A 24,025-nucleotide genomic window follows, 5' to 3' on the forward strand; every position below is an offset into this window, starting at 1 on the left:
GATTGATAAATCAATTTCCAGCAAGATTCGCTCATTTTGAGTTATCTTCTGCACTGGATTACTGGAAAATACTAGAAAATACTATACAAATAATAGAAAAAGAATATGCAGGGTGTTTTAGCTAGACAAGGTGTCTAAAATCAGTGTTACCGCGTATCTACTTATCGACCTGTGGCTGGAGTTGCTCCCTTTTCAGCGAGATCAATAGATTCCTCAAGAAAGCACTTATTGGCTAGTCCCAGAGTATATTAAGTGTGGAAACCAAAGCATTTCTGTATACATATAAATTACCAATCCATATATACAAACGTACATACTTAATGGTTGATAATATAACATAACGCAAAAAGACGCTTTATGTTTAGAATCGCTCGCGAACGTAATAGAGGCGACAACAACAGAACTGTTGAGAACTTGTGTCACAGTTGTGTTTCGATCGCTGCACGAATCTCCAATATTTGAAAATTGGATCCGACACTGGGATGGGAGGATGTAAACAGCCCAAATCTAAAATCTTCACATGGTTTTTTGGACTGTGACGTTAGCGATGGCTGATACGTTGGTGATACGTTATTCTAGTGCATACCCGGGCTGGGAGCAATGCATTGATATGTAAGTGTATTGTACATATATTTCATTAATTGCGATTTTGTAGGTGAGGTTAATTTTTTTTTCTTTAAAACGGTGCTCAATATTTTGGTTGATATGAACAGAAATGCTTCCACTGTTGCGAGCTTGATATTTAAGCAACTGAATATACATATGTATTTAATTCAAGCTCGGAAAAATAAATAACAAATAATGCTCTTAGACATTTAAATCGAAAGGAGCTTTGCCAAATAATCACGTTAATAATAATAGCGATGCAAAAACTAGTAAAAACTACAAATTATATGGGCATGGGCCGATTATATATATGTATGTGTATATATATATATATATATATATATATACAAATGTATATATCTTAACGTTCGCATTAGTAAGCGAGCAATAGACAAGTGAAATTAAATTACAAAAAATTTAAAGCCATTTTCTGCCTGCCTAAGTCCTCCATGGCAGTCCTACCTCTTCTTCGGAACAGTTCCACCATTTCTCGGTCATTCGAGAAAGTGAAGGACCTATCCTGTGCTGTCTTTGTGGCGTTTTGGCCACTTCTTGGCAACATAAATAAAACAAAGTGATTATGAAAAACTCTTTTTACTTTTATATTACAATGAATTTTTATTATTCAGAAAATTCGGATCAAAAAGACAGCATTTAATTGCCAGATTATATATACATATATATTAGTATATATGTATATGTATATATTAGTAGAATAGAATAAACAGGAATTACGATTATTGCGATATAAAACATCCAAGTCGCTTATATTTTACATTTTATTTAATAAGAAGATTTTAGAGTCTGCCATTTTGCGTTTAGTGGGATTTAAGTCTTACAACGTGAAAATTCATTGTATGAAAAGTTATGCCAATATGTTGGACTCTGGCCCAGTTCTTCCCCCAAGGGGAAAGAGACATCACTCTGCCTACGGAAAATAGTTACGAGCATGCTGTAATATTTCATTCCGTCTCTAGTAATGTGAGATGACCCGGGAGGAGGACGATGAGCGGTGTGGTGCCATTTGCTATCCGATTGTGAAGCCGTTACTCCGGTACGCTGCCCTATGCCAGGGGAAGGATTCAACGATCAACGAACTCAATGACCAAATCAGAGAGAAAGATGTGTGCATCGCCCAATTGGAAAGCAAGCTTGAACTCGACAGGTCAATGGAAATACAGACAACAGATGATAATCTAGTGTCTACTATAAAGAAAAGCGACCAACTTCTGTCTTCATCGATCGTAAAGAAGGATAAGAAAATTGATGATCTAGTTGGAAATGGACTAGGCCTAATAACAATTAAAATTCAATTGACAACACAGCTGATTGAATATCGGATTTCCAATCTTAAATCACAAAATAAGACTGTCAAAGTTCATTCGCGAGCTTGAAATGGAAATTAAAGAAAAATAAAATTAGATAAATTAGAAGCGAAGGTGCGCACAATAAATGGGAGGTCAGAAGGCTTCAATGATATGATCATCCTTATTGAAGAGGTTACATTTTATAGGAGGGAGATTTGAAGAAAAAATTAGTTAATGAATTATATATGCCTCAATAATGTTGTTTGTTTACCATATGATGATGATCCATTAAAATTGCTGATCAAGAATATATATATATACATTATGGGGTCTATATACAAATATACGATTATCCAATGAAGAAGTTCTCCCGTAGGATTAGGTTTCCAAACGTTAATTTGTGGTCGGCTCTCATTGCCGTTGACTCGTTTCAGGATTACAGTCCAGCCAGATCCAAAGGCACTTGATTGGCGGGGCACAAGGAGTGGGTTTATTTCGTGCAACCTCATATTGTGAAGTTTGCAAATTGATCATCCATTGATAACGTCTGATTTACCGTTTATAGAGCACTTCTTTATAACTGATACGATTTTTCTTTGATTTCCATTTCCAGTTCGCGAATGGACTTTTCACACTTTTACCTTTTTACTCTTTTTTTATTTTACTCAAGATCTGTAATTTGATCTTCCATTAGCTGGGTTATAGAATTATGTCTACCCATCGATTGGAACTTTTGTGTCATTGGGCTTAGACTCTTCCCAAGTACATAATTCATTTTCTTATCCTTATTTAGGATCGATGAAGCCAGAAGTTGCTTGCTTTTCTTCATAGTAGACACTAGATTATCATCTATTATCTGTATTTCCATTGCCTCCGAGCTTCGATGTAAACATCTTTCTCTCGGACTTGGTCCTTGAGTTCGGTGATCGTTGAATCCTTCCCCTTGCATATGGCATCGTACCGGCGTAATGGCTTAACCATCGGACAGCAAATGGCGCCACAACGCTCTTCCTCCTCTTCCGTGGTCAGCTCACATTAAGTACTAGAAACAGAACAATTAGAACAACTAATTATTTGGTTTCAGTTCTAATTTCTCAATACACTGAAGTCTTACGGCATGGTAGTAACTATTTTCAGTAGAAAGAGTGATGTCTCCTTCATCCTGGACGAAGAAGAGAGCCCGACCGCAATTCCGATCACCATTAATTCAATGACTTTTTCGTTGAAAGACTTAAATCAGACTAAATGCAAAATGAAACATTTGACTGTCATATCAATTAAGTTGTGAAATAAGTAGGTGTACATATTTAGTATATAATATGCATATATATCCCTCTGGCATGTTTTCGAGATAACAAGTATAGCAAATCATATAAATACTTATGATATGTGTGTACTCGTATACTTATGATCTTATATGCACATATATGTATGGACTATATATGTATGTCCAGATTGTGCTTAAGCTTAATATTTCTACACTTATAATAAGTTGACCCTTGACCCTCCGTACCTAAAGTAAATACATGCAATTGCCAACGCATGCTCCTATCAGCGACATCTTGAATCATTATATTATTTAAATATTATTTTGTTTGTTTTATTAGTCATAGTCTAACATCTCGGTCCCTATTTTGAAATTGTCAAAATTAGCGTGGCGTAGCACCTGGTTTACCAATGAAAGCTATGTTTAACGTAATTTAATTTAATTTAAATATTTATATTAATGGTTATAGGCAGAGCACCAAGGCCTTCAGGCTGATCATATATACGAGTACTATTGTGCCAAAAGATCGGAGAAGTCTTGAAGAAAAGCGTGGAGATAATCTAGCACCAGTAAATAGAATAGTCGACTTGAGTTTTAAGCTAACTGGTCATTCTTTTCCCTGCTTATTCGTGTTTGTAGCCATAAAGTCTTGAGGCTGGCCCAGGGTCATGGATATACTCCAGATCGAGAAAAAAGTTCCCTGGCAGGTTCTTCCATAGACTTCCATTTTGTGCGTTCCAATTGTGACTAAAGTTATCATTATCACTTGTAATCCATTATCATTTCGCAATCCTAGAAAAAGTTTCTGGTAACTCTTGAATTATTTAATTAGGAAGGTATAAAGATGAAAAAGTATACTGAGTTATGCCCTAGTATACAACAAAAAGATGCAACAAGATAAAAAAAAAGTTATTCAGATTTTGGGACGGGGTCCTCCGACTCCGGTTCTAGCTCAAAGATAGTGCGTTCAATGTGGGAAACTCTTTTGGAGCGCTTATAAGCGACGTAGTCTATTGATTCGTTAAATTCTATTATGGCTTTCCGAAGCTCTTCATCCTCTTCGATGTATTTGACGAATTTCTCGGGACTTTTATGATCATATTTTACAACGTGCTGGGGAGGTTTCTCGCCAGACCGAAGCTCTTCTACCTCGGACAGCTTGGAGTTACGTTTCTTCAGTTTTATTTCCTCCTCGCGCTGTTCCAGAAGCTTGCCGCGTGAGATCTCCCGCTCGAAAAGCTGTGGAAAGAAAGTGAGAATAAAAATCGTTTGACTATATGATAATTGTAGCATAATTAACCGCCGCCATGAGAGCCTTTTCCTTTGCGGTGGCTGTCCTCATGTCATCCTCGATTAGGAGAATCACTACGTCCCCGCCAGCCAGGCTTACGGTAAGCAGGTGTCCATGTGGGTGGAACGACACGTGTGTAATGCTCTGCTTAAACTTAACCGTCACAATGGGTGTGCGATGGCTCATCAGCAGGTCCCAAAACTCCAAAGTTCCGCTCTCGTCGCCGATAACGAACAGCGAGCAACGGCCCGTACTCCAGGTCCCGCAGGTCAGCTGATTTCGCTTGTAGAAGTATAGGGTGCTGGGACAGTTCTTGATCTCCTCGGACCAGATGCGCCATCGCCAGTCGGCCACGAGCAGAAAGTTCTTAACGAAGAACGGATTGCGCACGATGCTGCGAATTGGGCCGGCAAAGATCTGGAAGTGACTGAGGATTGTCTCCGACGGAGTCGCGGCCTTGCGGTTGCCCACAAAAACGCACCCCATGTCGCTGCCCATGACATAGCGCACTGGTATGGTGTACTCAAACTCCAAGACAGTGACACCGTGCGAATCCGCCCGGTTCTGGATGTCCTTGGCGTATGGCTCGAGCAGCAGATCTTGTAGGGACATCTTCATGTCTCGCGTATCCCAATATTTGATGGAGCCATCCAGCGAGCCCGAGTAGAACTCCGTATTGGACTTGGAGTGCACCCAACACAGCGCCGAGGTAACCTCCCTGTGTGCCGCCTCCAGCGGACACATGTCCTTCGGCTGACCGAGCTCTGAGGTATTCCAGAGGCACACCTTGCCCGAATGCAGGCCTCCGGCTATGAAGTTCTCGTCCTTGGGGCACAACTTGGCCAGTGCAACAGTCTCGTTGGTGTCATAGTAGGCAACTGGTCGAATCGGATTGTTGATATCCCAGAGATATAAAGCGTTCTCGTTACCCCATTCAGGAAATTCGGTGTTTGCTTGATTGTTCGGATTTGATGGACGGTTGTTAAATGTGGTCAAGAACTGCTTGGGATTGTTGGGCATCCAGTCGCACATTGACAGGTGTCTTTGAGGATACCACAAGTCGTGGAACATGTTAATAGCTCTGGCCGTTATCTTCATTCTAATGCCACGGCCCAGGTCCTCGTCCAGATCAGCGAAGAATTCTTTATATATGTTTATGGCGTTGTTCTGTGAGCTCATCGTCATACAATCACGCAATAAATGGGCCACTTCGACGCCCCAGGCGTCGTCACGCTCCACCTTCTTGCGGTATCGCATCGTGGACTCCTCGTCCATTATATTCACCTCCTTCACATTCCATCCGCCTTCGTAGTGGTACATGCCGTGCTGGTCCAACGTCACGTTCTCTGTTACCACAGTGCTCAAGGCCATCTGCTTGCTCTTTTGTGAGTTATTATCTCGTGGGTTTCGCAGAACGTACTTCAGCCGGAGACGTCCACTTGGGTGAACGGCCAGCAGCAGCTCGTTCCGATCCGAAAACAAGCACTGGCGTCCAAAACGCTTGCGCTCCCGCGAAAATATGAACTGATTTCCTAATAATCCCATCATGGTTGGTCCTTTTACAATTCTTGCGGTTGTACTTTACAAAAAATATATAAATTGTAGTTGCTTCACAACGACAAGGCACTGATCTGATTAATATTGATGTGAATTGTGGGCTTTGGAAATTTAAATTTAAGTTTGGCGCCAAGTTACTGTGTTTGAGCATTCGACGCGTTAGTAAATTACTGCAACGAGGGATGAAGAATAAAGTGATTTGTTAAAACCGTATATTTTATTATAAGTCCGCAGTCACACTTATTTTCTTGCCACCATTCTAGCTCTAGCTTTCATGGTATTTTCTAGTATTTTCCAATATATTTCAGTATTTGATTTTACTTGTGCGATTTCGGACAGAAAAAGAGATTGGTCCAATTTAGCAAGATTTGTTCATTGCAAATTGAAAGAAAGAGATAGAGATAGTGCGTCCTATTTATGGATTTCTTTAAAATTAAACAAAAATCATAGCGAAAGGAAGAAGAAGAACTTGTGTGGTGGGAACACTCAGACACGGTATTTTTAAAGATATATTAAAGAAAATGGTTTATTTTAGTCATAAGTCCGCGGTCACACTGCAAATCGTGTTTACATTTAAATATTAGTGCGCATTTAAAAGTTTTCAAATGCCACAGGTCTGGTCAATTTCAATATGGTGTGTTTGTGTTGTAAACAGAATTGGTTAGAGAATTAAAGTGCGTTTCTTTCAGACATGGACCTGCAACAGTTTCTTTCCTTGGAGCGCAAGCAACTGGAGAAAGACCGAGAGCGTCTTTCCACGGCACAAAAATGCCCCGCCGCGCTGCTAATGCAAAAGAGCGACTACATGCCAGTGCAATGTCAGCGCAGGGCCAAGGAGTCCAATGAACTCCTGTCGGAATCGTCTTCCCTAGCAACCGGCAACCAAAACTTAAGCGAACAACTTCACTTGGACTTGAGCCGCCTGTGTGAGCCTGATGGGGTGTCCGAGGGGAATGCCAGCCCATCCAAATCGACTAAGGAATTCGCAAACCAGCGTCAGCTGCTCGTTGGAAGCGCCCGTCAATACAAATCGCCAGATGTGTCGTCGCGACGCAATTTGGAAAGCGGGCGACCGCTAAGTGAGAATCGCTTGCCAATCCGACGAACGGTGAGTGGGGAGGCCACAATTGGGAAATTGACAAGCACGACGTGCTCCAGAATGTGTGTTGCGCTTCAGTGGCTCATCGCCAATTATCTGGGAGATTGCCATAAATGTGCGAAATTCGTTTCTTTACGCCTCGTTGAGCTGCTGGAAGAAATCTGAAAACCGAAGCTCTGCCTGATATCTTTGGTAATCCTCATTCGAGTATCAGTTGCATACAAGATTTTATAGTGTTCTATCCTCTTTTGTTCTGTGTTCACCTTGGTGAGTCTTTTAAGACCATGTCCGTCTGCTTGCTGTAAAGGCATACGGCTAAAAGGTTATTTAAATTATTAAGATTATTTAAATTTGTAATTCTTGATTCATTGTATATGAAATGATTAAGTAATTACTAATTACAAATAAGTCATAAGTCGCTTAAGTCATAAAAGATCTTTTCGTTAGAGATCGTTCAGCGTGGAATGTATTTCAAAACAAATTAACTAGCGTTGTTTTATAGAACGTTGTACACTGTGCTGTCAGTTTGTTGATAGATTTAGCGTTTTTGTAGACTTGTTGTTTGCCGCCAGCTTTCCACCTTTCCACCCTTTCACTTTTCAATTTCCATATGCATTATTTATTGGCTTATTGACGAGCTGGCTGGCAAATCGTTGCCTGTCCAGGTCCGCATCGTACCCTCTAAGTTGAGGGGACTGTCTGGACGCTTGCCTCCAGGCCCTGGGCATGTGAGTATAGCGAAATTAGTTGGGCATTTTAATTATTCAGCATTTAGTTCTTTGGACTTTTCCGTGCTTTGTTGCGTTTTCGGCGTGGCCCCGTTTCCTTCCGCTATCAATGTTGCATGCCCCATTGTTGTTGGTTCTGCTAGCGCTGTTAGCTCGCCCCTTCCGTGCTCCAGTTACCATTTTGGCTCTGCTGTGGACGAGCCATTCGTTTAATGAATTTGCTGGCACCGCTCTCAGTTGTAATTTGAAGCTCGTTTGTTGCGTTTGCTTCTGTTTGGCCTGAACTTGAAATTGCTCTCCATACATTATATTTGTATATATAAATGAGGTATACGTACACATGGTGAGGGGCCTGCCGCTTGCCCCTGATTACCGGCAAATCAAAACCATCGAACGGAACCGAATGAATGGGCCCTCTAATTGACTTAATTTGGCCATGCCGCGAGTTAACCCAAAAATCAAAGTGACGCAAAACAAACAATGAAAAATTTAACGTTTTCTAAATATATGCTTCGGAAAACTAAAACGTAAAAATTAGAGATCGCATGACGGCTATAAACGTGTCAGTGGTCCCCTGAAATAACCCGAAATATCTAACATGAACAAGAGTTTTGTTTATCATTGCAAGAAAGATGGGATTGTATCCCAAGTTATCGGATATCCAAAGGGATTAGGGCCTTGCCTTAATGCCAGAACACGCAGTACCTTCTCTTCTCTCCTCTTTCTGTTATTCTTTCTTATATTCCTTTTAGCGAGTGATTTAAAATTTGATTCAAAATTAGGAGCGCCTAGTCATGCAATGCTGTTGACAAAGTGCCCAGGTGGTCCGAAGTGGCTTTTTGTTCTGCCGACTCACTTCCTCGTAGAGGACATATGTGTAGGACACGACACGCCCAACAGTCAGCGACGCCTTATGGCGCCTCTCATTAATTGGTAATGATAATGGATATTGGAGGTGGGACAAAGGTTCGGCTCAGAGAGGAGCTCAAACGAATGCATTGGCTGCACTGAATAATTATTTCTGCTTCGTGTATGCATACTATATTGTATATTTAATGGCACTGCCACTGCCACGTGCTTGCAAACTCAGTTCTATTATATCTCTGATCTAAAGCCACAAACAGTTTCATCCGATTGGCCCTTTGGGCCGTCACCCACACAGATCTAGCCGCTTGTGATGTTATCTACATTTATTTCACACTGACTAATTTAAGCTGAGGGACAGAACCAGTTGAACAAACTTCCCAACTCTAATATCGACCAACATACATACACATGGGTGTATGTACTGTGAACGAAAGTCATGACCTGGACAAGGTTGTCAACAGACAGGGTTTAATTAAGCCACCCTTCGAGTGTAGGATAGCTTGAGGTCACTCCATCACGACTGAACAACCTTTAAAAAAAAAGGCATGCACTCTTCGAATAGGGATGAAAGTCAATTTAAATTCCATCGTCCGTCCTTGAACTTACGCTCTTTCACTACTGCGTGGCGACAGATGATTCCATTCCAGTTGAGGTTCATTAGTTTTCGCACTTTTCGTACACCCACTGGCTGAAGCTGGCACTTAGTTAACCCAATTTCCAACCGGCACGCAACCGGACCCAATGAATGGGCGTAGTAAACAGACCATGGAAGTACAAGGGACTACTGTGGAGTACGTCAATGTGGGAAAGGTCCTAATGAGAGTGTCAAACCGATAGTACTTTTCGCTGAAGAAGTATAGTCGTTTCTTGATTACATGTGAAGTATAATGTGGAATCGAGTGAGTCTCTCAATGTGCCTATGCACCCCCCTGAAGCGCCTCCTCCAAATTGCCTGCCCCAGACTTGCCACCTCTTGGCCCCCTGCCTGAGATGAACTGCGTGACCCAAACTAGCTCTAGACGGGCCACCCCGTTCCAGCCGTCGGATTTGAAGTCTTCATTTTGATAGTTTCCTTGACCTGAATTATAGGCTTATATTATGTATGTTTCTTCCTTAGTTGCGGCACTGAATGTCCCACTCTGAAAAAGCCTCTCATTCGAAAATGGCTCTTAATTATGCTTAGCTCTTCTCTCCGCCACTGCAATGATGAAAACGTTAAGGGGAGCTTTAATTAAGTGGCCATCATCCGGGCTAATAGAGAGTGAAGCGTACTGCATGCAGCCAATAAGCAGAAGTGAAGCCCAGAAGAGCCAGAGCAGGCTGAAACAGCTGGGCCTGGTTGATAAAGTGCCATTGGCTGAGACACTCTCAGAGAGCGCCTCCAGTCGTGCTACGAACGAACCCTTCGTCTGGTTTCTGATGATTCTTCCTTAACGTTTCCAATGAGGAATATTCGGCTCACCTGTCACACTTTTTAAAAGTGCTTTAGGGCTGCTTCAATCTTACTAATAAATTATGGGAATATTACCAATGTAGTGCTTTGGTAATATTATTTATCTCTTGACACAATCATGTGAAGGGTAGAAGAGTTATTGATCAAGACTTTATTTACTTTCGCACCTCTCTTTGGTTTTACTGGGGATTTCTCCATTCGAATCCCTGGCCATTGATTGGTCTGGGCCTGGTCTCTGGATTGTATATAATTTTGTTGATGCCATCGGTGCACGCGATTTGCGACGTCGACGGCATAAAAATTATGTGCCAAATGGCAGTAGGCTTTGTGGAGTGTTCGCTAGAGCAGCTCCGGCTCCTGCTCCTGCTCTTGCTCCTGCGGAAAGTGCTGCTGACCCCAAAAGCAGAGGGAACACGGAGCTAGAATAATTTGCTGACTTTGCTGGCCCTACCGGCCATACGAAAATGTACACAAGCTTCTTGCTGGTGGTTAGTGTCGCCGAAGGAAACGTAGAAAATTAGAAAAAGAAAGCGCGCGACAAGAGCTATATAATAAATATATACTTACATACATATATACATATATATACTCGTGTAAAGGCCGCCCACTCACATTAGTTTTCTCTTTTCCGTGCAGGATGATATGGAGCAATGGGTTACGGACACATTTTATTCGTATTTCCCCGGCTTTAACAATGAAAATCAGAAACGGCAAACTTATTTGCGTGAGCGACAGCGCGAGAACCAGCAGAACTTTCTCAAGCACCAGGTGAGAGATTGCCGTAAAAATATTCCGATTATGTGCGGAATGCCTTGTTATGGTAATCAGCGTGAATTTTACGAGCTGGCGCCTAATGTTTGAACCCTTGCAGATGCTTCATCCGCCGGTCACAAAGCACCAGCGACCGGGACAAGTGAGGAAGCCATCGCAACCGCCACCTCCACCAGCTCCAGCGCCAGCTCCAGCTTTGGCCTCCACACTGGCGCGATCCAGCCAATCCAGCACAAGCACCTCGAATCACAGCACCACGGACAAGACTGACTTAGAGTTAATTGTAAATAGTAACCCGAACTATGTGCCGCCCAAAGTCCGTTCGACCAGCACACGTAACAAGCTGCTGCAGGACCTGGGCCATGTGGAGCTGTCGAATATTGTGACGGGCGACGGGATTATGGAGCGTAATCTGCGTAGTGCCGAGCTGGAGACGGCCCGCAAAAAGGATTATCAACGCGATCTTATGCTACAGATTGAGGAGAAGCGCCGCTCCATAGAGTTGCTCAGGGAGAAGGAGCGTCGACAGGAGGAGGCACTCACCAGGTGGGTTTTTATCGAGTATTTCCTCTTTGTGAAACCGAAATCTTTTATGCTTCCTTCTTTTTGTCCTCAACAGACGTCTGGAGACACAACTAAAAACCATTAAGCTAGAAGAGCAATTGGAAAAGGAGCGCGTGCGAAATGAAAAGGTAAAACCTGATTTGATATTAGTTTTATTTATTTAATGGTGTAGTTAGTTGTGCTTCCCTTGCACAGTGGGGCTATAGGATACGAGTAGATAGCGGAACACGGGATTGGAGTGGCCGAAACCTTCTCTAGTTATGGCTGCCATTTATTTATTGAACCAAAAACTATTAATAGGTGTATTGGGTTGGGGTGAACGCAGCGTAATATGGAGCCTTGAGTGTATTTATACAGCTAGATTTTGATGGCGTTTCCGAATATCCGATTAAATTTAATAGCCTCTGATTGGCACTACCATTAGATTTACGATCTGAGGCCTGAGAATACATAAGCCGCTCGACAGGTAAAATGAATTGTAATTGATTTGAGTTAGCCGAGCAATATTATCGCACCTAATGGCAGCTAACTGCACTTTACTTTCGACTCGACCAATCCGCTCTATATTTATTTCCGTTTATTGTGCTGTCAGGCTCGCATTGACTCGGAACATAACCGCTTGATGCGCGACCAGTTGCTGGCCAAGCTGGAGCAGGACGCACAGCTGCTGCTGGTCAAGGAGAGCAACAACCTGGCCGAAACACCGAGATCGCATCGGAGTAAGAACATCCACAACAGCACAAATAATATTAGCACCGAAGCCACCGCCAACAAGGTGTATAAATACTTTAGTAACTCTGCACACCACGAGTACAGACGTGGCCAGCCGCTGCCGCCGGCCGTTGAGCTGGACTTTGAGCTGCCGCAAATGGCCAAGATCGAACGAGAGTGCTTCCATCTGTGCGAGAAGATATGCCCGCTGTGCGATGAGCCCCTGAAGAGCTACGAGAGCTGCTGTCTGCGGTGCCAGCGAAAGCTGGCAGTGAAACTGAAGCAGACGGAGAACGGCAACGAACAGCAGTCCCAGGATCAAATTGGAGAGGAGGAAGAGGAATCGCCGCGTGATCCAGACGGCGACCCCATTCACAACTGCGAGAGCAGCTATGCCCTGGTCTGCCACAAGTGCGAGCGCTTGTACGCCATGTGCAGCCAGTGCCTGGCCAAGAGCGATGTGTGTCGAGCGTGCCAGCGGGAGCGGAATGTCTGCATGAACTGTCGCCGCAACTTGTGCTCGTTTTGCCTCGAGGAGGTTGCCTGCGGCCGCAACACGGAGCGGACACATATCAATGAGACGGATACGGACCGGCAACCGCATTCGGACAATGCCTTTCGAGTACTGGAACTGAATTATGCGGTTCCAGCAGCTAAGGAGTCAACGGCCAGCAACCTGATGCAATCCGACGCATCGCCTCCCTACTCCATCAACATTGCACGTAACTCCGTGTTCCATTCCGACTACAAGTCGACGCCTGTCAAGCCGTCCTTTGTGGAGGATCTGCCGACGTTTTCGGGGAGTGCCAACGCTAGCCTTGAGATTGACAGCGCTGACGAGCAGGCCATGGAGAGGGTTCGGAGACAAACGGACAAGCGCTTATCGCGCTATCTCCAAAACTACGGAGATCTGGCTTCCAAGCAGCAAAGGAAGCTCATCAAGAAGGAGCAGGAGCAGTTGCAGTTGCACCGCAGCAAGAGTGAATCCCGTCATCGTGGAACTCAAACGATGCCGCAGTCTTTGGCCAGACGTGATGTGGTCCTGAGAGAGGCCCCTGGGCATAATCTATCGATGCCGCTGTTGCGTGAAATGCCCAAAATGACGCGCAAAGAGACGGGCGCCACATTGCCCGTGAATGGACAGCGGGGCATCGACAGTCTCAAAAAGCGCTGGGAGGTATGTTTAATGAAATTTGAGCTAACGACTGGCTCGGGAAGGAAAAGAAAAGAAAATTCTTATTTGTATTCTTCAGGTTCCCGCTGTGCAAAAGTTCTCCGTCTCCACCTCATCGCCCAAAATCCTCACTCAGGTGGGAGCCATCCGCAAACAGTTACAGGCTGCTCGGTTCTATGACGATGTTGTCGAACCTGAAGATTATTGAGGGATAGATAACAGATTTCATGCAGAAGCCCTGCAAGAGATATCTTCGATTAGATTTCCACACGTTATTTATCAGAGTAAAACGAATTTAATTCCCTTCGAACTCTTCACGTTTTGAGACATTTGCCATTATCATTTCAATTCATATATATATTATGTAGTAATAGCCCTCTAGTAGGCTGTTTCCAAGTGCTTCGGCTGCTTCCTGCAGCAAATTAATTACGTAGGCCATTTTTTTGTTTCTTTTATACAAATACTTATTAATCACTGATGTGGTAACTAGAAAGATGCAATTAAAGAAAAACTTATAGTGAATAAACATATTTTGAATAACTTTTAAAATAATTATCATCTCCGTGGAAAGTGCCCTTTAAACGGTCTTTTAAGTTCTGATGTTCAGCGTTTGCATATATCGTATATCGTATTACATACTTTTTAGTTTTCTTTTCCATCAATCGAATATTTTGACTTTATTGTTATTTATTGCTAAGCTTTATTGAAGTTATCTATCTATCTATTTTCAATTGAGTTCTATTGACGTCAATACCTACATCTTGCGTTATCTTTTCGTTACTTATAATGATTTATATGTTATTTACCAACGATTTTATCAGGCAGTTCATTGACACATCGTATGTTCATATTATTCGGATTTCTTAGCCATATCAAATTATGGCACAGTTTTTAGGTATTCAGTCCTCGGAAGCGATTAATTTATCAAGAAATTAAAAATTTCCTTGAAGAATATCGATGAATGAAGATAGTATTAGACTATATCCATACCTCTCTCACTATCTCTTCTCTGCTGCTGAGCAATAATGTTGGCTGGTTTCGGAAACGTTAGAACCCACAGCTGCTTTGAATTTACACCATAATTTAGTTCTAAAGACCAGAGTTTCGAGTGCTATATAAACAAAGATTATTCATCGTAATTCATCGTATTATTATGTAAATGTGTTATTGCTTCTGACTTCGATCGGATTGCATTACAACTCCCGGAATTCGCTTGACCAGACGGAGGAGTGATGTGATACGATCCGTGGGATTAGCCTATAAAACGACCAGGCTTGTCGTGTATGCCTTCAGTCGTTTCGGGATAGAGGCAACACAAATTTCACTCTTGTTTTATGCACCGCATATTGTACTACTTGGAGCTCTGCTTGCTGATACAGATGCTCGGGTTTTCGTTGAAGTCGGCGCATGGTTGGCCATGGGCAATTGAGGATGACTTTGTGGACATGGAGTGTAGACACTGTCGGGAAAATCTGAATTATCGGGACATTGTGATTCTTCTAAGAACAGAAGATGAAGAAAAAGCTCCCCTCTATCCGTATATTCTGTGCATTTGGCTCTTTTTTGGGCTCCTGTTGATCCTTCGCCTCTGCCGTCAACGCAAATATTATAAATTATTGTGTTTTTTGTAATACATTGGGAACGGCAAAGAGCTGATTCAAAAATAAATGTGATTTTTACAGCAGTACTCAAAGAGTGTAGGTGGTTCTGGGGTAAAATCTGTGGGCATCCAATATCCTTATGCTTATCCTTTTACTCTTTGAGCGCCGGTTATATAAATGAATCAAAAGTTTATGTTGCATAATAAATATTTTTTTATTGTTGTCATTTTCTACTTGTGGATGCTCATAATCTTGTCTCCTCACCACTGGAGGGGTTGGGGTGCGTAGACAGGGGCGTACTGCGAGTAGGCGCCGGCGGATCCGTAGCTGGGCGCCGGAGCACTGCATGGGACTGGAGCCAGGTTGGGCTGGCAGCTGAACAGGTAGTTCTTCGGGCAAGGTGGGGCCGGAATGGAAACCGGAGCGGGGGCCGCGTAGGCAGGAGCAGCGGGTGCGGCCGCGTACGCCGGAGCTGCGGGGGCAGAGTAGGACGGAGCTGCGGGGGCAGAGTAGGATGGAGCTGCTGGGGCAGCGTAGGATGGAGCTGCTGCCGGCTTCTCGTATCCACCGCCGTAGGCCGAGCCCACGGTCTGCCTCTTCTCGGCGGCAACGGATGTGCCCAGCAGGCAAATGGTGGCGATAATAGCGACGAACTTCATTTCGATTAGGCTTTCGACTGTGTGTTGACTTCTTAGACTGGCTGGAAGCGGACTGCGATGTTCTTCGGCTGGCCCCGACTGCTTTATATACTGGATAACTTCACTTAACTGGCTGTAGCTCGCGGAAAATGCCGAGTCAACTGCTTGACCAAGTACCCAATGACCCCTTCCACTCTGCCAGAGTCTACGTTTTGCACCGCCAACAAAAAGCGACAATTAGAAATATTTCCTCCACTTTTTTATGGGCCACCGAGCTTGTCGAGTAAACAATCTTTCAGTACCATCCGAATGCTAAATTTGCGAAATGAAATTAATGAAAAATTCCCAAAAGAGAATGATAAACAGCTGATGGCAAGCATAGCGGCTTTTAAAATTTCATTTGGTGTAGAGACAGATTTGGATTTTTGTATCTGCTAATAGAATGTTTTGAAATTCTAGAGCAACCACTGGGCTGCCGCTGTCGTCCCAGGCAACTGCCTCCAGCGGAGGCTGGAACTATATTCGAGTGAATAATCTGCCCTACTGTTGCTTCTAGGATCAGGGCTACACCTCGCAGTACCAAGCGGCTCTGAATCGAAAAGCAGGGCAACCTCTTCTATCGGTACCACTGGAGTATAAAATACCATTCAACATCGACCAAAGACCATCCGATTCGTGTCATGTTCGGAGTGTTTCGTTTCTCTGCTTTTATTTCCACGCTTCAAAGTCCCGAAATGGGCCATGGTCTTCCAAGTGGAGCAGCAAGTGTCAGTTAACTCTTCGACGAGGCCTCGTTTTGGCCATGTTCTGCAATCGCACAAGGGCCTGGCGGTGGTCTTTGCCTTTCTCAATGTGAGAGCCCATGTATAAGAGAGCCTGTGGTGGAAAGCTGCTGTTCTGTGGTGAAAGCTTCGTGTAGGAAATTTAAAGGAACTTTACTAATATTTTTTGGTTTCTATATGCAGATTTATAAAATTTCTTTGAAGAACATAATAGGGTTTCAAATAATTCATTGTAAAAAGTTTTGGAGTAAATTAAAATCGGAAAATGCTTTTCTTCGGAATCATTCCAGTCCCTTTATAAAGTATACAAAGTTCTGGACTGCCTTCGGCTCACTTTCATTCGGACTTTGAGCCGGGGTTGTCGTCTCCTCTCCCACCAGGTGCAGCTGATGGTTGCTCTTTGTGGGCCTTAAGTCGCTTTCACTGCGGACTTCATTATCTAGCCTTTGATTTGTTTCCCTCTGCTCGTCGTCCAACACGTCCCGGTACACTTGCAGGAGTTTGCGTTCCTCGGAATGGTCCAGCCAATCCAGCAGCTCGCCAATGGTCCTGTCATGCTTGTGCGCCACTTGGTCGTCGAAGGGCGGCTGCTTCCGGGTGGCGAACTGGGCCCGATACCCCGTCTGGTTCTTCGTGGGCGTGAGACTGACGCGATACCAATGCTGATCCTTAGGATCCTGACCGAGCAGGGCGTACTCGAATTCCGGTGGTGACGGGGTGCTCTCAGTGTCCAGACCCAACCGATTGGTCGTGGTCGCCGCACTGCAGTTCAGGCTGGCTGGCTTTGTTGGGCTTTGTCTGTTGGTATATTGAGTTTTGGGCTGCAATTATTGTTTAATTTACAGGAACATACCCCAATTTATTGTATCTGGCTACGTCGGCGGGCAACGCGCTCCCCCCGCTGGCCATCAGATAGAGGAGAAAGATTCCCAGGCTTGGTTTGTTCCACATCTCAACAGATTTCGCTGAATGAAGCTAGTTTTCGACTGCACCTGGTTATATACGATAGTTGATTGTTTCTATTTCTTCTGTAGAAGAGGCTTCGTGTTCAGCGTAGCAACCGACATGGAAATGAAGCCAAAATCATTTCGATTCCAAAAAACTGAGCTTCTCAGATATCTATCGCTCGCGATATATCGTCACGTTTTGGGTGTGGGTTACAGTCTCACTTATAACAAGAGCTCTAAGATGCACTATACAATACTATAGTTTATATGCCGACTGTAGGATACCCACTACCGAAGCTTATAATAAAATCCACTAGTTGCATCCCCTTCGTGAGCACAGATACCCATTTCAAGTGTTTTCGGCACTGGTTTGTATTTAATGCAGATAGAATTTAGTGGAATCAAAGGCCAGGAATTCGAGAGCTGCAAAATATGATCTGTCACGATGTCTGGGCCTTGGAACTAAGAATCGATCAGCTACAGCGTGAAAATATATGAAATTATGAAAGTAGTAAGCCTTATAAGCATTTATTCATCTTAAATATTCCTAGATAATGATGAGAACCAAAGGTCTACAATGCCATTGACAAAAATTCAAATAAATATTTATTCTTACTTATTCTAGCTTTTAGCCCGCTAAAGAACAATGCAGATCAGCCGGAATACCTAGGTATTGTACACTATTCTCCATTCGATTCAATTCGAAGCTCAATCTTTGCATATTTTAGTTGCTTTTGGTTTATTTTCTGGCGAATGGACTTGTGGCCTCTTGAATTTGTTTGGGGAAATGCCACTTACCAAAGTCACTTCCTGTCTGCTTTCTCTCTCTTTACCTGCCTCTTTGGCTCTCTCTCTCTCGCTCTGTGCCTGCTGGGGCTCTCCCACTAGCTTATGGCAGCATTGCCAGCAGCGAGAAAAGCTATTATCAGTGAAATTGGCGACCTTTCCAATGTGGGTAAACTCTGAAGGATGTTAATCAACAAAACTACTTTCACTTTGGCACTGACCCGCTCTTTCACTGGGCCTGCGCTCTCGGCGGCAGCGCACTTTCCGTCTCTCGGCAGCAGCTGGAGCAGCACAGCTGTTGTGGGGCCTTTGCCGATGCCGATGCCGAAGCCATTTTGCGCGCGCACTTTCCCAAGGAAAAAGGAAACCCGAGACGCACATCACACATACGCACACAATCGGTGGCACGCCGAAAGCCACGCCACTCTCTGGTCCTCTGGCTCGACGCGACTCCGACCAGCTCTGCACACTCAGTAGACAATCTTTCCTCATTTCGTTAACACACTCACAGCACAAAAATATCAAACCAAATACTGAAGAAACAGCAACAGTAGCTTCAACAAATCCCCCATAAATATAGTCAAAATATATAGAATATAGATAATTCACCGTGCAAAAATATATATAATCTAAAGAGCTTGGATGTTTCTGTGTGTTCTAATCAAATAAATGTTAATGTGTTAAATAAATTAAACTAAATTCAATTATATTAAATTAAATCCCGAAGTGCGTGTCAAGTGCAAATAGCAATATCCTCCTCGTCGCCTCGTCTCCTTCGTCGTCGTCATCTTGTTGTTCTTGTGGCTGTCGTCGCAGTAACTTTAACCGAAAGTATGTAAAAAAAATGTATCTCTTATCAGGCAGCTTCGTTTATGCGTGCCACTTGAATGGCAAACGGCCAGCAACGGCCTGATCGAATCCCCCACTAGAGTGCCCGAATTTAACAATTTAACAATTTCAGTTTTCTATTATTTTCGCCACTCACCGAACTAGCCGCCATGCGATATGGCCTGTGGGCTGAGTAATTGCAGTGTTTGGTCCCCGATAACGTTCGAATTGAAATGTTTTACGGAATATAATTGATGGGCTCTGTGTCAACTATTTCGGGCTACTGTCTGTGTAGGATACTGGGGTATCGGGCTCTGTTTCCATAAGGAAGTTCTAGGTGAAAAAGCCACAGACATTTGAAGAACTAGTTGCGTCTTTCTAACAATTACATTTGGACAATCTTTGGTAAATCTCTTAGGGGGTACTATACCTTTTCAATATTTTGTCTTGGCGGTGCTCAGCTCTTTGTTTAGGCCGTGCTGGATGTTCAGTAAAGAAGTTCTTGAATTGTTTGGAAGTTTTCCTTTCGGTTTCGGTTTCGGTTTCGGCCTGGGCTTGGGCCCTCTGGTATTGTCTAGTATTTTTTAATTTAATTAAACTCGATCGGCGGCCGCCATTCGTTGCCTGCGTGTTCAAGTGGCGTGTAAAGCAATTTACCAACCCACAAACTTTTCCTTGCCATTTAATTGTTAGCGCAAAACAAATAGGCAATTGCAGGAGCCGAAAAAACCAACAAAAAATAACTAAAAAAAAGAACTCTGCGAACCAGAAAGTCCTTCAGAATGAGCTGAGCAGAGTTGGGCTTCATCTGGGTTCTCGTTGAGTTAGTTAAGCGAGAGAAAAAGTTTTCCGCCCTGCCCATTACTTTCGCTTTTTGCACTGCAGTGTTCTGTACTGCTTGCTCTTGTCTAGGTCGAGTCGGGGCTCCGCTTTAGGTGTGTCTACGGTGTGTATGGGGGCGCGGACTCGTCCTTCAATAATTTTGCCGTTAGCTTCACTCTTACACAACCTCCGTTGGGGCTAGCTAACACGGCTTGCTGCTGCCACTTGCACCATTAAAACTGTTGAGATACAACGCCAAGAGAAGGGTTCATACGAGCATGTACATAGCATGGTAGGGCCGATCCCTTTACCCACATCCTCTGGCATTCAGTGGCATTACTTATTTATGATTTCACTTTAATCTGTGTATCTTGAACGCACGACTGTGCGAGAATAATACAACTTAAAAATTATAAACTTTCGCAACAAAAATGAAAGCCAAACAATTTTCTGAAAACTTGTTGCAAAAACTAATTTTAATTGTCTTAATGAATAATTTAATTAAGAAAATATGATTAAATATCTGGAAAATGTACTCTTGCTTTTCAGCATATATCTTTATGCGAACTTTAAACACTTGAGAAACATTTAATCGCTCCGATTAAGGCTGGTATAAATAGCATTCCAGGATTCACAGCCCACGCAGAAGAGTCTGAGGCTAGAGTAGCAACAGAAGTCGGAAGTTTTTTAGAGTTTGGCCATCGGCCATTTTGACAGAGTTTTCGCGTGCGTGTATGCATGTATATGTAAAAGGCTGTGTGTGTGTGGGTGCGCTAGAACAGGACAACAGAGAGACATAGTGACAGCGAGAGGGCGAGAGGGAGAGAGGTGGGCTCTGTGTGGTGACCATAAAAGAAGTCGGCCCCCCACCCGGTCCGGAGTCGTAAATTGTTGATGTTGCTCCTGCTGCTAGACTTGTTGTAATGAATATAAAACTGGCTTTTAACTGCCTTTGCCCTCCACTCTGGCTCCACTCTGGCCTTTTATGCATGTACCAAGGTATTGCCAATTCCAGTTCCTGGATGGCCTGGATGGTTTATGGCCTCCACCCAAAGGCTTGCTGGCTTTAAGTCTGGCCAAAAGGCCCAACATGGAACTTGTTGAGGCACAGTCACAACTCCGCAACACCAAAACTTGTGTATAATTTTGAGGCGTTTTTTTTCCGTTCTTTCGTTTGGCTGGAAAAGATTTCGACATTTCACTTTTGCAATTTTTTGCCCCAGTTCCTGTTTTGGCGAGTCTTTCCATTTGGCTTTTTCGTCGCTAAAGCAACCAGTGTTTTGCATGAGATAAGCAGCTTGACCATGGGCGTCCGGGCCCGGGTCCGGGTCCGGGTCGGGGGTGGATGGGTCTGAAAATGTGAAGCTCTCCATCCATGGCCCAAGGACAGACATCAGCTCGTCCTTTCCAGGCGGCGGCACGTACGAGGACGAGGCGTGCACAGCAAGATGATAATTTCGTTGAATACACAACTCGGGTCCCCTCTCCCCCCCACTCTTAAGGCGGAGGCGGAGTCGGAGTCGGGGTCGAGTGCTCTGGGAGTGCTAAGTGTTGAGCTGATATGCAAAACAGATAAAAGAATGGCTCTCGCAAAGGCCAAAAAATAAATCGACAAATCTACCAGTCTCACAAGTAGATGAAAACTATCTTCAATAAATAATATATAAGAAGTAGTCATTCGAAGATTCGACCATTTCTTGGAGATTTCGCTAAGCGAAAAAGAACGAAATTGAGAGATCTTACGAGAGTTCCGGGAGTCGAGAATCGGCGTAGCCCCCTCTATGTTAATTTCTGAAGCTTTTCCCCAAGTAAACTTCGTATCTCGTATGGTGGCTAGTATTTAGTCATCTGGTTCTGATACATGGCTTTACGAAGGTGCTTCAAGCTGCTGCTGTTTCTGCATTGCAGTTCATGCAGATCCAAGGCTATTTATACACTGAGGGAAAAATGCCATAGTCAAAAGAAACCAACCCATGTTTGAACTAAATACATAAACGGGCTTTAAGTGCAAGCATAGTAAAAAAAATATAATTAACTTTGATGTAAATATAAATATTTAAACTAAATATAAAGTGCACAAAAATCAATATATTATATTAAATTTGTAGGAAGGAAAAGTAATTTAAAGAGGAAAATATTTACTTTAAATTTGAAATATGTTTACTTTATTATTATTTTCATATTAATGTAAAGGAAAGCATTCTGGTTAATTTCTCGACTCTCGGGGCAAATAGAATGGCATAAATATTTAGATCTAAGAGTAACTATTCGGGACTCAGCGTTTTTTATTAGGTCTGGGTGTATTTACTATATAAATATGTAGATACATAACTACTGTTTGCTTAGGCATTGTTATTTAATGCACACTTCGACAGCTACTTTTCCTACGGAAATATTTAGCGGTTCAAAATGATATATGTACATATTTACTACTTCCAAAGCATTTTATGTCCCAAGATTGTTCCAATGACTTTCAAAATGAGGGACTACCATCACGACCATATTTTTTTTGCTACATGGTTTCTGTTTTGTTTAATCCATAACAAATGATTCGTGATCGATTTCAACGTATGAAAAGAAACTAAATTCTGCCCCTCAGTAAAAACCTACGGTCGGTTGAACAACATATTTCAGATTTGAACAGTAAAGTCCATATTTATATACATTCAATATATACATATATCAGCCTTATCCACCGAGTTGCCCGCCTAGAAAAAAACCCTATGACCAATAACCGCTGCCGTAAACCAGCACTTACACTTCCCGTTCATTAGAACATTAGAATCCTCCTATGGATACATTCTGATATATAGAACTGAAACCAAGGCCGTCGACGATTATCCCGTAACTTTTCTAACTATCTGTTTGTATCGTATGGACTTAAACTGAGAAGACAGTATCCAAAAGTACTTCAACAAGTTTTTTCTTAATTTCCATAGTTCGTATACTATTAGAAAGAACTCTAATTATGTGTTCCTCTGCCAATTAGCCAGCTACGATGGGTTGAATAACATACATAGTACATAAGTATTTATAAATATATTCATTTAATTCGTCCGTCACAGTTTTTGTTTCGTTACGGCAATACCGGACTGTTTGTCCGTGGCATTGCCGGAACTCATTGAAATGAACCGTGAACGATGTGCTGTCAAAGTATAAAAATCAACTAAAATCAGCCCAGGCCTTCAATCGCTTAAACATCGTCCTTGCTTTGCTGGTGCTGGCCCAAACATTAGATCCATTAGATCCAAAAACATTTATGCAAAGAGTTGGATTTGCGAAGCAGTGCAGACCTGGACAGACCATTATGACGAACGGTAATTGCCATCGAAAAGCACGTGGAGGAAGAAGATAGTAGTAGATAGTAGTAGAAGTAGTAGAAGGCAGTAGAAACGAGGGGGAACGTTGTGAGTTGCTGCGGACACCGCAACTCTACATTTATACCCGATACTTAGTCAGTATGGCTCTTCTCCGGCAGACGCCGCTAATATTAAACGGCACGACAAAGAGTTCGTGCGAGAGAGACAGAAAATCAGAACATGTCGTCGGGCGCTGCGTAGCCACTGCAAATTGATTTGTTCCTTTTGGCTATAAAAATGATCCAATCAGAACCAGATTCAGCAATCTGATAGAAATCTGGTCATTCTCTATGATTGCGCGTTTTTAGTTTTCTGGAATCTTCAATATTGTGGATGCCACATATTTTCGTCCTTTGTGGAGGTTCCGCCTCCTGTGGGGCGAAATTTTGAAATGTACGTGTAATAGTGACATATTACAGAAGTCTGGATACAAAATGTCGTTGCTCTAGCTCTTATAATCTTTGAGCCCTAGGCGCTTATAGGGACGGACAGACAGACGGGGTTCAATCGACTCGGCTATTGATGCTGATCAAGAATATATATACTTTATCCCTCTGGACGTTACACACCTCCATTTTTACCACAAATCTAATATATGTATGTACGCCTACACTCATTTTAAGTATCTTGATTTTTATTGCATAATTATTATTTTTGATTTTTTTTGAATAATTGTTATTATAATTGTTATTCTTGATTTTTATTGAATAATTGTTATTATAACTGTTATTTTTGATTTGTTTGAATAATTGTTATTATAATTGTTATTTTTTGATTTTTTTGAATAATTGTTATTATAATTGTTATTCTTGATTTTTATTGAATAATTGTTATTATAACTGTTATTCTTGATTTTTATTGAATAAT

General features: G+C 42.8%; 5 protein-coding genes and 1 long non-coding RNA gene across 10 annotated transcripts in view; 2 read left to right on the forward strand and 4 right to left on the reverse strand.

The window, feature by feature from the left end:
* The first annotated feature begins 172 nt into the window (after positions 1–172).
* On the forward strand, positions 173–13,935 carry LOC4817826 (uncharacterized). 4 transcript variants are annotated; one of them, XM_015179899.2, is made up of 7 exons: positions 173–612; positions 6,718–7,136; positions 10,812–10,943; positions 11,047–11,492; positions 11,566–11,638; positions 12,103–13,398; positions 13,475–13,615. In XM_015179899.2, exons 2-7 carry the CDS (start codon positions 6,720–6,722, stop codon positions 13,601–13,603), a joined length of 2,493 nt encoding a protein of 830 aa, XP_015035385.2. In that variant the 5' UTR covers positions 173–612; positions 6,718–6,719; the 3' UTR covers positions 13,604–13,615. The 4 variants fall into 4 exon arrangements, with proteins under 4 accessions (XP_015035385.2, XP_001357326.3, XP_015035388.2 ...); XM_001357290.4 differs by lacking the exon at positions 173–612 and adding an exon at positions 6,373–6,662 and having other exon boundaries at positions 13,475–13,935; XM_015179902.2 differs by lacking the exons at positions 173–612; positions 6,718–7,136 and adding an exon at positions 8,161–8,183.
* On the reverse strand, positions 1,338–3,173 carry LOC117184239 (uncharacterized). 2 transcript variants are annotated; one of them, XR_004469520.1, is made up of 3 exons: positions 3,028–3,173; positions 2,185–2,955; positions 1,338–2,093 (listed from the first exon to the last, which is right to left on the reverse strand). It is a non-coding gene; the product is annotated as an uncharacterized lncRNA (long non-coding RNA). The 2 variants fall into 2 exon arrangements; XR_004469519.1 differs by having other exon boundaries at positions 1,338–2,955.
* Positions 3,983–6,133, reverse strand: LOC6903444 (dynein intermediate chain 3, ciliary). The gene is made up of 2 exons (XM_002132287.3): positions 4,481–6,133; positions 3,983–4,419 (listed from the first exon to the last, which is right to left on the reverse strand). The coding sequence occupies exons 1-2, from the start codon at positions 6,017–6,019 to the stop codon at positions 4,090–4,092; spliced, it is 1,869 nt and encodes a 622-aa protein (XP_002132323.2). The 5' UTR covers positions 6,020–6,133; the 3' UTR covers positions 3,983–4,089.
* A 1,254-nt stretch (positions 13,936–15,189) lies between the features above and the next one.
* Positions 15,190–15,722, reverse strand: Vm34Ca (Vitelline membrane 34Ca). Its single transcript, XM_002132290.3, has one exon. It carries the CDS (start codon positions 15,653–15,655, stop codon positions 15,257–15,259), a length of 399 nt encoding a protein of 132 aa, XP_002132326.1. The 5' UTR covers positions 15,656–15,722; the 3' UTR covers positions 15,190–15,256.
* An 831-nt stretch (positions 15,723–16,553) lies between these two features.
* LOC6903446 (uncharacterized) lies at positions 16,554–17,494 on the reverse strand. The gene is made up of 2 exons (XM_002132289.3): positions 17,270–17,494; positions 16,554–17,214 (listed from the first exon to the last, which is right to left on the reverse strand). Exons 1-2 carry the CDS (start codon positions 17,365–17,367, stop codon positions 16,698–16,700), a joined length of 615 nt encoding a protein of 204 aa, XP_002132325.2. The 5' UTR covers positions 17,368–17,494; the 3' UTR covers positions 16,554–16,697.
* Positions 17,495–18,865: 1,371 nt separating this feature from the next.
* LOC6903442 (lysine-specific demethylase 7B) overlaps positions 18,866–24,025 on the forward strand; it is a 66,453-nt gene continuing 61,293 nt past the window's right edge. The window contains exon 1 of the mRNA XM_002132285.3: positions 18,866–18,980. The gene's annotated coding sequence lies outside the window, so the exon portion shown is untranslated. The remainder of the gene's footprint in view (positions 18,981–24,025) is intronic.

Source organism: Drosophila pseudoobscura, chromosome 4 (assembly GCF_009870125.1).
Source record: "Drosophila pseudoobscura strain MV-25-SWS-2005 chromosome 4, UCI_Dpse_MV25, whole genome shotgun sequence".
Lineage (NCBI taxonomy): Eukaryota > Metazoa > Arthropoda > Insecta > Diptera > Drosophilidae > Drosophila > Drosophila pseudoobscura.